Genomic DNA, 13,527 nt, shown 5'->3' with positions numbered 1-13,527 from the left:
TGCTTTAGAGTACTTTATTGTAATAAGAGCAAATGTCAGGTGTGTAAGCCTCGAGACTGATTAGTCATACTATCATTGGATTATAATATTGCACAGCAATACTTTGACACCCTTTTAAGGGGCTTTTAGTAGCGGATAATTAACTGGGTGGTGGCAAGAATTACTACTGCATGGTCTGGATAATAGGGGCACAGCTGGAGAACCTGTGCCAGCCTTTTCCCAGGAAAGTCTGTTTGGTCGTATAACCTCTTCTCAAAGTGTGTGTGTGTGTGTGTGTGTCTCTTATGTATGCATGTATGTACCCGCTACCTGGGCAGAGACATGAAGCACTGGTTGTAGAGGGTACTGGAGGTTTTAGCCTGCCAGTTAGGCTGAGACCTGGACCCTATAGCTGTGCCAATCGGGAGTCTTATTGGGGACCTGGTGAGCAAAGGAGCAACCAGCCTCAGACTGTGATCTGTGTGTGCACTTAAGGGAAATTATACTTTACTGTGTGTATTAGTTATCCTTTCTTCTATGAAACTACCTCCCTAGCGTTTGTGGTGAAGACTTGAGGCTCCTTGATTGCTGGGCCAGGGCATGGTAGTCAGACATTTGAGCATCAGACTTCATAGCCTTCAGAAAATTTGTACCAATGCAAAACTTGTTCTACCAACTTTCCAAGTTTACAAGACCAAAAATTAAAATGTGTCCTTAGTTTTGGCTCTCTAACCCCCCCCCCCCCATTATGGCAGGTGCATTTTAAGAAATTTGATTTCAAGTGCATCTTCAAGGAGGAAAGAGAAGTCTACTGCTGCTCATGCTAAGTCTGATTACAATGTGCAACAGATTTGTTTAGCTAGTTATCAAATACTACCACTGCTGCAGCCTTTTAAAGCTGTGTTAGTAGCATAACAGGTAACATGCTTGCATTTTAATGCATAAGGCTATGGATTTTACTCCCACAGCATATTGGATTGTTGATACTGTTTTGCATTTTTAGGGGATGGGTTCTCAAGTCCTGAATACGTCCTTTTGAATGAATGAGATGCCTAGTAACTATGAACCTGTTTTCAGTTTGCCACCCATGCAATATTACCAGCTTACCATTTTTGTAAGTACACAATCAAGGGCAGCAGGCACTGAATTTGTAGATTAAACACAAAAATAAAAGTTGTTCGCTAGCAGCAACCTTTTCATTAGTTACAGATCTCTAAGGTGGAATTATTCAGATGACTTACTTCTGCAAAGACTGTGCATATTGACTGATATTGGATTGTAATGACAGAAGTTTGAGTGGCCCGGTTTTGTCATTAATTGGTTAATATGTTTTTTCACCTCTTACTAGAAAAATGTGCAGAACTACACATTTAAAACATGTACTACCAAGTGCTGCTGTATTATACAAGGGACATAAATTTACACAATCAGGAAGGTGAATCAACGAACTTTTGCATGCTCCTAAAAATGTTCACAAGGGACCTATGGCTTGAAAACAGCCCAAAGGTAAACAATCCAGATGCATTTTCTTGAATGTGTGTTTCAATGCTGTTTCAGTGAATGAGAGTTTCAAAGGCAGATAAGTTGTAATGTTAAGTCTGTTTTCATGGAGACTATATTGCTTTTAGATTTGGCAAATGTCTGTTCAGCTTTAGCAAATGTTTGTGCTATAAAATTTGAAATACAAGTTTTAAATCAACTCCAAACATCTGCAATCACTGTAGAAGTAAAGCAGAAAACAGTATGCACACTGAGAATTTTGAACATTGTTTATGGCAACTGCCAAGTAATGGGACACAAATGGCTGCGTAGTGGTGGTGGGGGGCTGCTCAGTCAAAATGTTTTCCTTTATAAAAGGGGTCCTCCAGCTAGCAATGTTTCGGAACCACTAACAATTATGGGGATTCCAGGTAAGGGAAAAGGGGATCCAAAGGGGTTCATACAGATCGTATTTTTAGGTTGTCTAGTTCTGGAAGGATCCTTCCTTCCATGATCCTCCCTTCCACTCCCCCCCCCCCACTTAGGTAACCCCCCTTCAGGGGGTCAAATACCTCATCAAGAAGAGCATTTCAAATTTCAGTCTAAACACATGCACACAAAAAGTTACATAAAAGTAAAAAGTGATCAATTAACAAAAAAATACACAGTGGAGACATTAACAGTTTATTTTCAATACACCAAATTAAATGTTTAACAATGTAAAACAAAATTCACAGGTGTGTGCGGCTAGCTTCAGATCAGATTTTTAATTACAATTCAAACAATGTCCAGCAAAGAAATTCATAGGTTGCTGTACGGCTAGCTTAACTGGAGAAAATGGCCATTACTCTGTGCGGCTTGCGTCTGGAAGACCTTTGTGCAGCATTCAAGGACAACTTAAAAGTCAGGACGATCCTTCTTCAGTTTGCTATAATCGGTCTTAACTGCAAAAAACTTAAACAGGACAACTATTACTTCAAGTGACTGAACAAAGTTTTAGCACATTATAAAGCAATCCAAGCTTTAATGCAAAAAAGACAAGAATGACTAGTGACCTCTGTATCCTACACACCTTTACATGGAAAAGCTTGGACAGTATTAACAAAACTGAGGAAAATGAGAACAAATCCACATACGGAATTAAACAAGCCACCACAACCACTGTGAAGTCAAACTTTAGCTGAAATAGTTTAGTTGACAATGTACATATACAAAAGGGAAACTCATGAAAAACAAAATAAAAACTTCAAGCCTAGTCTGCACAGGCTGCAGCAGTTCTTTAAGCCATGCCATATTGCACTGTTATCAATATGTACGCATCTTGTAAGATGCTTAAGCTGTACATGTAGTATGCAGAACTACAGACAGACGCATACAAAGTTTGCTCAATTTACCTTAATATAGCTAGGGACCACCCTAAGGCCCCCCAATGAAAGTGAGCATATGCCCAACAAGGACAGTCCAGTAAACCAAAGAAAAATGTAATTACCCAAAATCCTTTAAAAAACATTTTAACAATGGCTTCTGCCAGCATGTAGTACAACCTAATGCTAGCACACTCAATTCAAGCCACCCCAGGCAGTGAGACTGTTAGTGGAAAAATGAACATAACCTCCACCTTGCATTGAAACCACCACTTCAAGAAAGTGGAACTACTCACAATAAAACCTACTATAATCCAGTGGGCTATTCACCAACAGCTAAATTAAACACCCAAGCGATTTATGACCTCCTTCAGGAAAGGCAGAAATCTCTTGCAAGCAAGACACCAAATACCAAACTCATCATATGGGCCCTTCCCTCAGCTGCCCTCTAGGACAGAAAGCATGTGAATGCATTTGCCAAAAGATAAAAGCACGCACACATCAAGCTAGGGTCCAACTGCTAAAACAAGCTGCAAGAGATTAGATCAGAGGATTACATCATACAACCATTAAAAATTCTTACAAAGACAATGTCTTCATTCACATTCCTGAAAACTACTTACCAAGGAATGTCTAATTGTGTTTCTGGCTAGAATGCATGGAATTTCACTATTTCGGCAGCAGCAGGCATCGTACCAGTATTCCTATCAGGTGCAGTGTGCCACTTACCAAGCACAGGGGCCCAAAGACTGCCATGGACAAAACTGACCTACTGGTCTGCAAGGCTAGTTGCCAGCAACAGAACATAGACATCCTTGACATCACATCCACGTGGGACAAAGTTGCTAACTGGACTTACTACAAGAAGCCTCTTCTGCAAGGACTGCAGTGGAAGACCTGTACAGTTCCAAGCCTAGTTTGGAACACCTACAAACGCAGGAGCTCAAGTAGTCTGCAGTACCAAGCTTAAAAAGGATTCTACCCATTACAGTATCTCAAATTAATGCAGGCTTAATGGATCTATACAGTATTAATTAATGACATTACACTGCAAATATTTAGTTTATGCGAACAAACAAGATATATAGATTTTTTTACACAACCTACATTATACAGGCAACGTATACCTATACGCATCTACATGCATTTTTCACACATATATTGAATACACATAGAATAAAGTAGAGACAGCAGATGCTATATACATACAAAATGTACACAATACACAGGTGTATGAATTTTTTTTGTTTAGCATTTTTCCTAAAAAAAAAAAAAAAAAATGTAGTAAACAGGACAAACAGTATACAGCCCACCTTCAGTTCTATGTCAAGATGTCTGCACAAACATTATACACCAAAAGCATTTTCTGTCACAGCCACCCACTTCCCAATCACTTAGTGGGATCTCCTGTTCTACCAACTGCACTCAGACTGGCTGCACACCCCCACAGGAAAGTAAACCCAAGTGATAGTTGCTTTGTTTTACCTGCTCAATTTTGTTTTCAGTTGAAATCTGCTTGGCCTTGTATTTTGGTTCTATGCGAGAGACGCTTCTGTAGCTCAACTGTCTGATTTTCATGAACGTCAGACTGTCTCGGATTTTAGATTCTGCAGGAATTTGTCCCCCAAACAGCAGACAGCTATGGTTTCTTCAGTAAAGCTTAAATACAGTGAATTCCTGGAAAAAAGATTTCTAGGCTGCTTAAAACTACAGCACTTCTGATGATTTCCTGCTAGTTTTTCCTACCCACCCTTCCACTTGTTGATCTGCTTGTTAAACCTGGTATTTTTAAACAGCCCACCCCTACTCCAAATGGAGCTTAAAACCCCTCCCTTTCTACACTGCTATAGACCCAATTAATTTGCTCTTCCTTGGGCTTTATATCTGTGCATTTTGCCAGCTAGACGTTGGATAAAGTACTGTATTTTACACAGTAGCAAACATTTCTTTTTACATTAAGAGGTCAGTGGATTTTGCATGAAGTTCAAGGGGGGGGGGTAGCTTGGTCGGTTTAGGTTGGGGAAACACTATTAAGAAGCCCTTCAGCCAATAAAACTACATGCAGAAAAATCAGCTTATCTTGTTTTTAGTGATTTTATAAATTTTGTACAAAGGAGTGGCTCGTCTCATTTATACAAAGTAAGTTTATTGAATAAAGTTATAAAAGTACAATACTATATCTGTATTTAAAGTTTGTCTGTACAAGCACTTCACGTCATACACTCCTTTACTGTGCTTTTATAATCAAAAAAGGACTGGGATTATTGTGGCAGTAGGAATTTCCCTGTCCGAGCTGGGAAGCACACAAGACCCAAGTATTTTTTCGCACTTCTTATATACTGTACAGTTCTGTCTACTGCTGCTTTAAGTAACTGTAGGTAGTTTGTGTGGTCTTGTTACAGTTGGATTCCAAACCAGCTAGTCCGCGATGAGCTGTTTTCCTGCACCCTTGTGGCAAAAAATGTTTCTTGAAACAGCTGCTGCTCTAGGAGTAGCTCAGCTGCAGAATAAGCAGAGTTGCCCAAATGATCAACCTTGGCGTACACAAAGTATAGGTCCATCTTGTAGTCTTTGTGCTACCAGCATAGCCCTGCGAAATTAACCCATTCCCTTCCCAGAGCCTATCATGGATTAGCAGTTCCCTCATCTCTCTGGCCAGCCTGACAAGACATGAGCATCCTAAGGCAATTTAACAATTGTTACATGTATATGGACAACCACTCATTCCTAAAACAAAACACTTTGTGAGAGATGTAGTCATACTACAAAACTACTCACACACAAGGACAAAATGTTAAATAAGCTGTCACAGCACACATGCTTCCCATACTACAAGACAAACCCATGTATGTGGAGGTACTCACTGTCAACTTTAAAAAAAGGTCTTCCAAATGGAAACCACAACACACATGTATGTACCTATCCATACACGTTTACTTATCTATACACAGGCACACACTAACCCCACAAGGTGGGCCACCACAAAACCTAATGACTATTATAAGACACATGGGAGGTTCCCCTCTTTAGGCTGGAGCAGAGTGGGCTACAGTTAACTGCCCATCAGGTGCCAGGATCTGTCAAGCCACTCAACCACAAGTACCAGTCCATCATAATCCCATGTGGGGGTGAAAGACTTGAGACATACCTCACTGGACTACATTAAGAAATACATGACAGAGCTCTCAAGACTGTGTCATAGGCAGTTTTAGGCCTAGCAACATTCTACCTTCTCCAAGGAGGATGCCACAAAAACCCACACAACTGGCTTACCATCCGGAGTCAGTCCAGGGGAGGGATCCAATATGTGCCAGCCTGGGATGAAATGGTCGACAGGCCATGCTGCTTTGCCAGAAATCTCCTCTAGGCGTTTGGATACTGGCAAAGGAAATCACCCACCCATGTACCTTTAGGCAGTATCAAAATAACCAGCCTCCAATACAACAAAATTCTCTAGATAAATTCAAGGTACTGCTGCCCAACACTAGACGTCTAGTAGTGCACCCCTGAAAGCACTTCTCATTCTGGAAGATGCCGACATCCATGCAGTCAGAGACATTGTTAAAAGGTGCAGAAAGCACACATGCAGTCAGAGACATTGTTAAAAGGTGCAGAAAGCACACAGACCATGCAAGACTACAATACCTTCCATACATTCAGACCACAAATTGACTGCGAAAGAACCAAAGGGAAGTGGTGTATCCATCTTCATTAAGGATAAATTACACCTCGAGAATGGTCAAACAATTGGACTCTCAAGCTACTCCATGTCCAACTATAGGCAAAGCCCCCTACCATATCATAGCTAACCAAGCCCCCCACCATGAAACAGGAAAAGCAAACCACATACCTGGACTTACTGGAGTCACTTGTCACAGGCACCTTACTCATGGACAACTGTAATTATCCTATCAACTGGAAACACACACAACCACAAACAAGCTGGCTCAGAGGTTCTTGAACTTTGTCAGCGCAAATGCTCTGGAACAGTTAGTCAGCACACTCAGAGGCTCAAATGTCCTGGACATAGTACATGGCAGAGCACTGCACCCTCCTGTGTGATGTCCTTCCTGTTAAAGGCAGCCATAAAAATAATTTTCAATACAATTACAGACACCCCATCAAGCTCAAAAATGCTAAAGAAAAAAAAAAAATTACCGCCCAAGTGATAGTATAAGAAGTTTCAAAGCCCCCCCAATGCAGACAACATGGACAATGTCCTGCATAGCCACAAGCAGTTAGCCAAGGAAAATTAGAAGGCATTTTTGAACTACATATGAAATCTAACACAGAATACCCAGCTATGCACTGAAATGGTTGTGGATGGCATCAATCATATTCAACCAGAGGTAAATCTGTTAGCCAACAGTTTGGAGCAAACCTCACCTAGTCCCCTCCAGTCATCCCTCAAAGTATACCCACCATCATTCTAAACACAGCATCAACAGAACTAGACATCCCAGGTTGCTTTTTGAACTTCATGACCTACCAGATGCACTTGGATACTTGTTTAACCACAACCTATAAAACCAAGTTCCAGCAGAATGGATGAGAACATCAGTAATCCCTCTGCATAAAAACAGGGACCATCCACAGACTCTGGGAATTATAGGCTCATAAGCTTGACTAGCCTCATCTGCAAGAATTATTATGGACCTTAATGACACAATCTCCAAACTCTGGACCCAACCTAGTTTGGATATATTAAGGGTAGGTCATCCCCATTAAACATGGCTGACGTTCTAGGAGCATCACCAAGGCCCTGGACAAGGGAAAAAACAGCACATACCACCTATCTTGACCTAGCCAAAGTATTGGACAATCCCAAACTCTGGTATTACAGGCAGAATCTCCCAATTGGAAATTAACCCCTGCATTACCAGATGGTAAGCCAAGTGGCTCACCAACAGGACACATACTGTCAAAGTAAGTCACTTCACCTCCAGCAAAAAAAAAAACAGTAACATACCACAGGGTTCTGTGCTGGGCCCTGATCGGACCACTTCTCAGATGTCCAGGCAAACTTAAACAGCCCGTGACTGACCAAGTTCGTTAAGGACTGCAAACTGGGAGCAAATCAGAGTCCACCAATGTTAACATACTGCAGACAGGCTGAACAGACACAAAATGATTGGTGTCAAAGCCATGGAGTAAAGCTTAATGGAGGGGAACAAAACAAACCTCAGTGTTTATTCCCTCTCCCTGCTAATTCTATAACAGAAGCACCCTCTGTAGACTCAATGCTATGTGATCTGGGTACTCTGGTTAATAGCAATTTTGACCACCATGTATCTAGAGTAGTAAGGAAATCCTTCCATGCAGCACAACTTGTAAGTACGGAACGACTGTGCCAAGACACCAACACAAGCAACATTCACCAACAAGCATATTTTACACAGCAAAAAAAAACTGGAAAAAAAATCCATTGACTAGAATATGAATATTGGTAAACAGAAAAAATATACTGCGATGTCTAAACTATCCCTCATCTCGGAGGCTGACATACTTGCTAAAGTGATCCAAATATTGTCTTGAAGCCTGTCAAACATATGTAGTGTGCTTGTGTTTAGGACAAAGAGGATGAGACAAACCAAAGTTAAGGAGGAGAGCAGGAAAAATAGCTTCACAAGTAACGAGAAAGAAAAAATCTGAAGAAACACTATGGGGGGGGGGGGGATTACAGCTATGACCTGCTTCCTGTAATTCAGGGCTCAAGGCCCTCGCCTCCACTCGCCTACTGCACAGCTCTGGGCAAGTCACTTGGACAGAGTGCTCACAGGTCACCCATGAACATAGTCCACTGGTTTTACCTGGTTAACCAGACCAGCAAACATGCAGAATGAAACATTTAGCTACGGGGGGGGGGGGGCAAAATGCTAGTGTTGCACAAGATTGTTAGACAGGTTTTAAAATAAAAGGTAGGGGTTCCATAAAATGGAGGAGAATCAGTAACACGGGGGGAAATGAATGGGGAAGTCATTTGATTTCTCTCCTTCCAGCCATCTGCCCCCACCCACCCATGATCAGGCAGCCTGTCCTGTCAGCCAAGACAAATGTCTCCCATTCTCAGACAGCCTGTCCTGTCAGCCAAGACAAATGGCCCCCATTCTCAGACAAGAAGTACAGTAGAGAGTCAGATGACCTGAAGTATCAATTATCCGAACCAGCCTGCCAAAGTTTTTGGGTAAGAAAAATATTCACTTGAGCATGCTTTTTGAGCTTTTAGCCAGCTCATGTGCGAAATATTTTTTTATTTCCACTGAATCACTAAATGGCTGAAATGTGTACTCCAGCATGCAGAAAAATAAAGACTTTAGAATTCGTTTTTTTTTTTTTTTTTTTTTTTTAAAATCAGGTTCAGTTGTATGTATGACCATCTGAACTGGCCTTGGTCCCCAATCAGTTTGGATAATGCTCCCTACTGTACACTTTACTCAGCAGCAATTAGATGGAACATACAACATACAAAAGTGGAGCCCAACTCACGAGAGGGAGAATATACAATTCTTTTATAAGCTCCAAGTTTGTTCAAACCTATCCCCAAATCAGATAAGATCACATTCACCTCCCCCAAACAAGTAGCAGCAGTGAGCAAAAATCAACATGAAAGCTGTCATTCAGAAATAGTTTCCTAATGCTGAAGACTACCAGGATTCTGCAACCCTGCCCCCTCAGCAGACCCTCCAGACTAGCAGCCCAAGGGTCCCTCACAGACTGAACATCACTTTTCCCAGCTGGGTGACCACAGCCAAGGCTCAAAGCCTCCATCAACTCAGCATTACCCGGACACTGTCACAAGCATTGGTCCATTACAAAACTACAATAGTAATGCAACTGCAGCAGTGCTCAAAAGGGATGTGAAACCATGACAAGTTGCATCATGCGCATCACATATTTAATGCAGAAGCAGTAAGCAGCAATGCACAGAAGTAAAGATGGAAAGGATGCCAAGACTACACAGAATGAAAGTCTAGCAATATGCAATCAAGGTGTAGATTTTAGCAACAGCACACCTGCATAATGTGGTGCATTAAATACACCAAACACATCAAGTGAATGAAAGAATCAGTAAGGTAAACATGGTGTACTTTGACCTTTCCCAGCTGCTGGCCTACTCCTGATAGGGGACACTGCATCACACACTTGACGTAGTTTATTTACAAACAAAGCATAATATTGACAATCCCCAAAAGACTCCATAGAATGTCAAAAGTAATCTTGTCCTATTGCCCAGGGAACCATAACCCTACCATGCATGCAGCCAACATAAAAAGCACTGCAGTGGCTATTCCACACCCTTGTGTTTTACCAAAAGTGCATGGCCTGCAATAGTGTTCCAAAACCTCATAGTTTGAGCTCAGAGACTACAAAAAATTTAAGCAAAGATAAAATTCTTGCTGCCACACCTATAAATAACCATCCTAAAAAAAAGTGTCTACATCTTTACTGTACAACATCTCACCACATACACAACGCCTACAAGGACAACTACTCTTGACACTGTCATTACAGAACTACTGGCTCTGCAAAGACGTGTACTATTGTAGCATGCACCTTTCCTATAGGCAAACCAAATCTTCCTTGCTGACTGGTCTGAAGAACAGTGCCCAGCACTGCTAAAGCAGGCAAAGCAAAAGTAAATATACATCTATATCCATAGTGGACTGTAAATAACAGCACAGCAGACTAAATTTAAGATGACAGTATCTGTTAAATGTGTACCGTACATGACCAGGCCTAGCAGAAATGGCTTTCAGAAGTAAATGCAACTCCATACTTGGGCCCATTACAAATGCTAAAGTTAAATTTTAGCAAGTGCTTCACCCATAGTCCATATCCAATTGTGCTCAGTGCTTCAAAACAAACCCATTACATTCTAGGGCTTGCCACTGATGTGCAAAGCTACTCACAAGTTATACTCAAATCTGGTGGACTACTTGGGAGATTTGAGGGCTTGTGGCAAACAGCAACATTAAAAAAAAAAAAAAAAAAAAAAAAGACCATAGGACTGCAGCTCTACTCAGTTCATAGGTAGGTACTAGGCCATCAACCCAAGGGGCCTACATAAGCCTAGCCAACAAGGTTCCCTGGCTTACACCACCCAAGAAAGTTATTTTCCTGTGCCACTGTTGAACAGAGACACAGAAGTCATCCCCGGGGTGCATTTCCCATCCACTCAAGATTTTTCTTGAAGAGTGCCAATGAAGAACTTTGACAGATGGGTAGCCTGTTCCAGAGTATGGGAAGTCTCTGGGACACTATCCCTCCAGCATGTCCTATTTATTGTGGTGACAATGTTTTGGTTCCTAGAACATGTAGCTCGGAGGGATTGTGATTTCTTTAGGTGTAGCATGTCCAACAGCTCTGGGTTTGACATAGCTTTGCGTTAGGCAGAGATCACCTCGGTATAGGCGATATGCTACGTAGTAAAGCAGAGTTAGAGGTGGTCAGTGTAGGGCATTTGTTTGATGCCAGTAATCCTCTGGGGTACTTCTATGGCCTTTCCAGGTGTAGCATGTCCAACAGCTCTGGGTTTGACATAGCTTTAGGCAGAGATCACCAGTAAAGCAGAGTGAGAGGTGGTCAGTGTAGGGCATTTGTTTGATGCCAGTAATCCTCTGGGGTACTTCTATGGCCTTTCCAGGTGTAGCATGTCCAACAGCTCTGGGTTTGACATAGCTTTGCGTTAGGCAGAGATCACCTCGGTGTAGGCGATATGCTACGTAGTAAAGCAGAGTGAGAGGTGGTCAGTGTAGGGCATTTGTTTGAGGCCAGTAATCCTCTGGGGTACTTCTATGGCCTTTCCAGCTGCTGTAGAGGTCTTGAGGTACATTCCAAAAGGGGAGTTTCTCTACCATGGTTCTGATGAGTGTCGAGTAGATGGGAACAACGACCTCTTTTTCCTGGATGAGAACCCTTTAATGATGAGATGTGCCACGTAGGACTTCTTTACTACTGTGGTGATGAGACTATCAAAATGAGAGACTACTGTCCACCTGGATCCCAAGGACTCATCACGCATTCAGTGTTAAGTAGACTGCTGCCAATGTGGTAGTTCATGGGTACAGAGTGTTTACCAAAGGGGATGACACTGCACTTTTTTCATGCATGAAGACAGCTTTACAAAAATCAAGAATCACAGTGGTGACTGCCACACATATAACTCGCATCATCTGTGCGTCAATTTAAAAGCAGACAGACTTCTGCACTGAAAAAAATGTCAGACATCAGTTAAGTGGCAGAAGTAGTTAGCCAGGATTGTCAAATTGGATGCCAAAATCCAAGGGGGAAGTAAAAAAATGCTCAAGCTGTCAAGAGGGAAATTCCTCCATTAAAAGCGCCAGATTCTCTGTGTTAGCGCCTTACTGGCAACATACCAATGGACCAGAAACAGTATTTTTAATGTGCAGCAAGCAAACAAATCAAATGGGGTGCACTAACAAAATGGGATCACTCCGCTGGATAAGGACAGTGTCTGCATGAGATACACCAACTGGTGAGCAAAAGTAACAGAAGCAGACAAGAAATAATCCATGCCATAGTGTCTATATGCAGACACATTAGGATGCAATATACCTACAGCTATTCATGCAATCTTCAATACCAAGGACTGCGAACCAGAAAGTGTCAACTGCAAAAGGGAAGAGGGTAAGATACAACACTTCAGTGTTAAGACACCAGTAAAAAAATGCATATCAATAAATAAACACCAGCATATGCTGTGCCAGACACTGTTTAATGCCAAACATATAGTATTTGCAGAAATCTTCCACCAAGACTACTGGGAGAGGAGATAAACACATGCAGACAATAACCTGCAGGATCATGGACAGCAAAATGAAGTGCCATTAAGCTGATATCACTGCAATGCAAAAAGTACAAACGTTTGGATGACTGAATCATCTGCAGACTTGTGTGCAGTCATCTTTACATATCAAGCATGGAGAAAAAGCCATTTTAAAATCAGTGCAGAGATGCGTCCAAAATTAAGTGAATGAAGAAATGTCAATGGTCATAAGTGGACAGAACTTTACAGTAATGTGGAACATTTTTCTTACACGGCTTTATAAGAGAAAACAAATGTAGGTCTGCTATATTCAGTGTGAACTACAAATTCAAAACTGAAGAGTTGCACTGTCACATCTTAGGCTATGCTGCACAATTCCAAGTAGTACTTTCTATTCAAGACCTGGCTATTAGATTTAGAAATGGAGGCAGTCAAACATCTCAGGACAGAGCACTAAAACAGCAAGTATGTAACATGATAGGGCTGCAGAAGGGGCAACAAGCACACTACTAAGGAATACTTGAGAGGCTACTTCCTTGTCCTCCAAACTCAAGCTTCAAATTCTTTAAAAAGGGAAAAGACGGTCCTTTCTATTCACAAGGACACAATTCACCAAACAAGACTGAGCAGACTAAGGTTTGAATGCTGCTGCTATACTGCAGATCAAAGACTCTGCTTTAGCAAGTAATTTCTTGCAAAAATACCAACCACAAAAAAAAAAAAAAAAAAACACACACACGTCTGTGCCCAGAACATTACAAGGTTGAACTGGTTTAGGTGGCCAGAAACAAGTGAAGAGTAAACCAACAGTATACTTACAATACCTGGGCATTAAAGTGCTACAAGGACAAGGATAAAGAATTGAGCCCAGGATGAGTCAAAACATTGGAACTTGGAGCTGACACACAAACATGTTTA

The 13,527-nt window shown here is 41.6% G+C and overlaps 1 protein-coding gene across 1 annotated transcript in view; it reads right to left on the bottom strand.

The window, feature by feature from the left end:
• Positions 1-2,129: 2,129 nt before the first annotated feature.
• NDUFA4 (NDUFA4 mitochondrial complex associated) overlaps positions 2,130-13,527 on the bottom strand; it is a 36,746-nt gene continuing 25,348 nt past the window's right edge. The window contains exon 4 of the mRNA XM_044066762.1: positions 2,130-2,412. Within this exon, the coding sequence (XP_043922697.1) occupies positions 2,356-2,412 (57 nt within the window). The 3' untranslated portion in view covers positions 2,130-2,355. The remainder of the gene's footprint in view (positions 2,413-13,527) is intronic.

This window comes from Protopterus annectens, chromosome 3.part1, assembly GCF_019279795.1.
Source record: "Protopterus annectens isolate FY-2018-M chromosome 3.part1, PAN1.0, whole genome shotgun sequence".
Taxonomy (NCBI): Eukaryota; Metazoa; Chordata; order Ceratodontiformes; family Protopteridae; genus Protopterus; species Protopterus annectens.
This window is presented reverse-complemented; position numbering and strand designations above follow the sequence as displayed.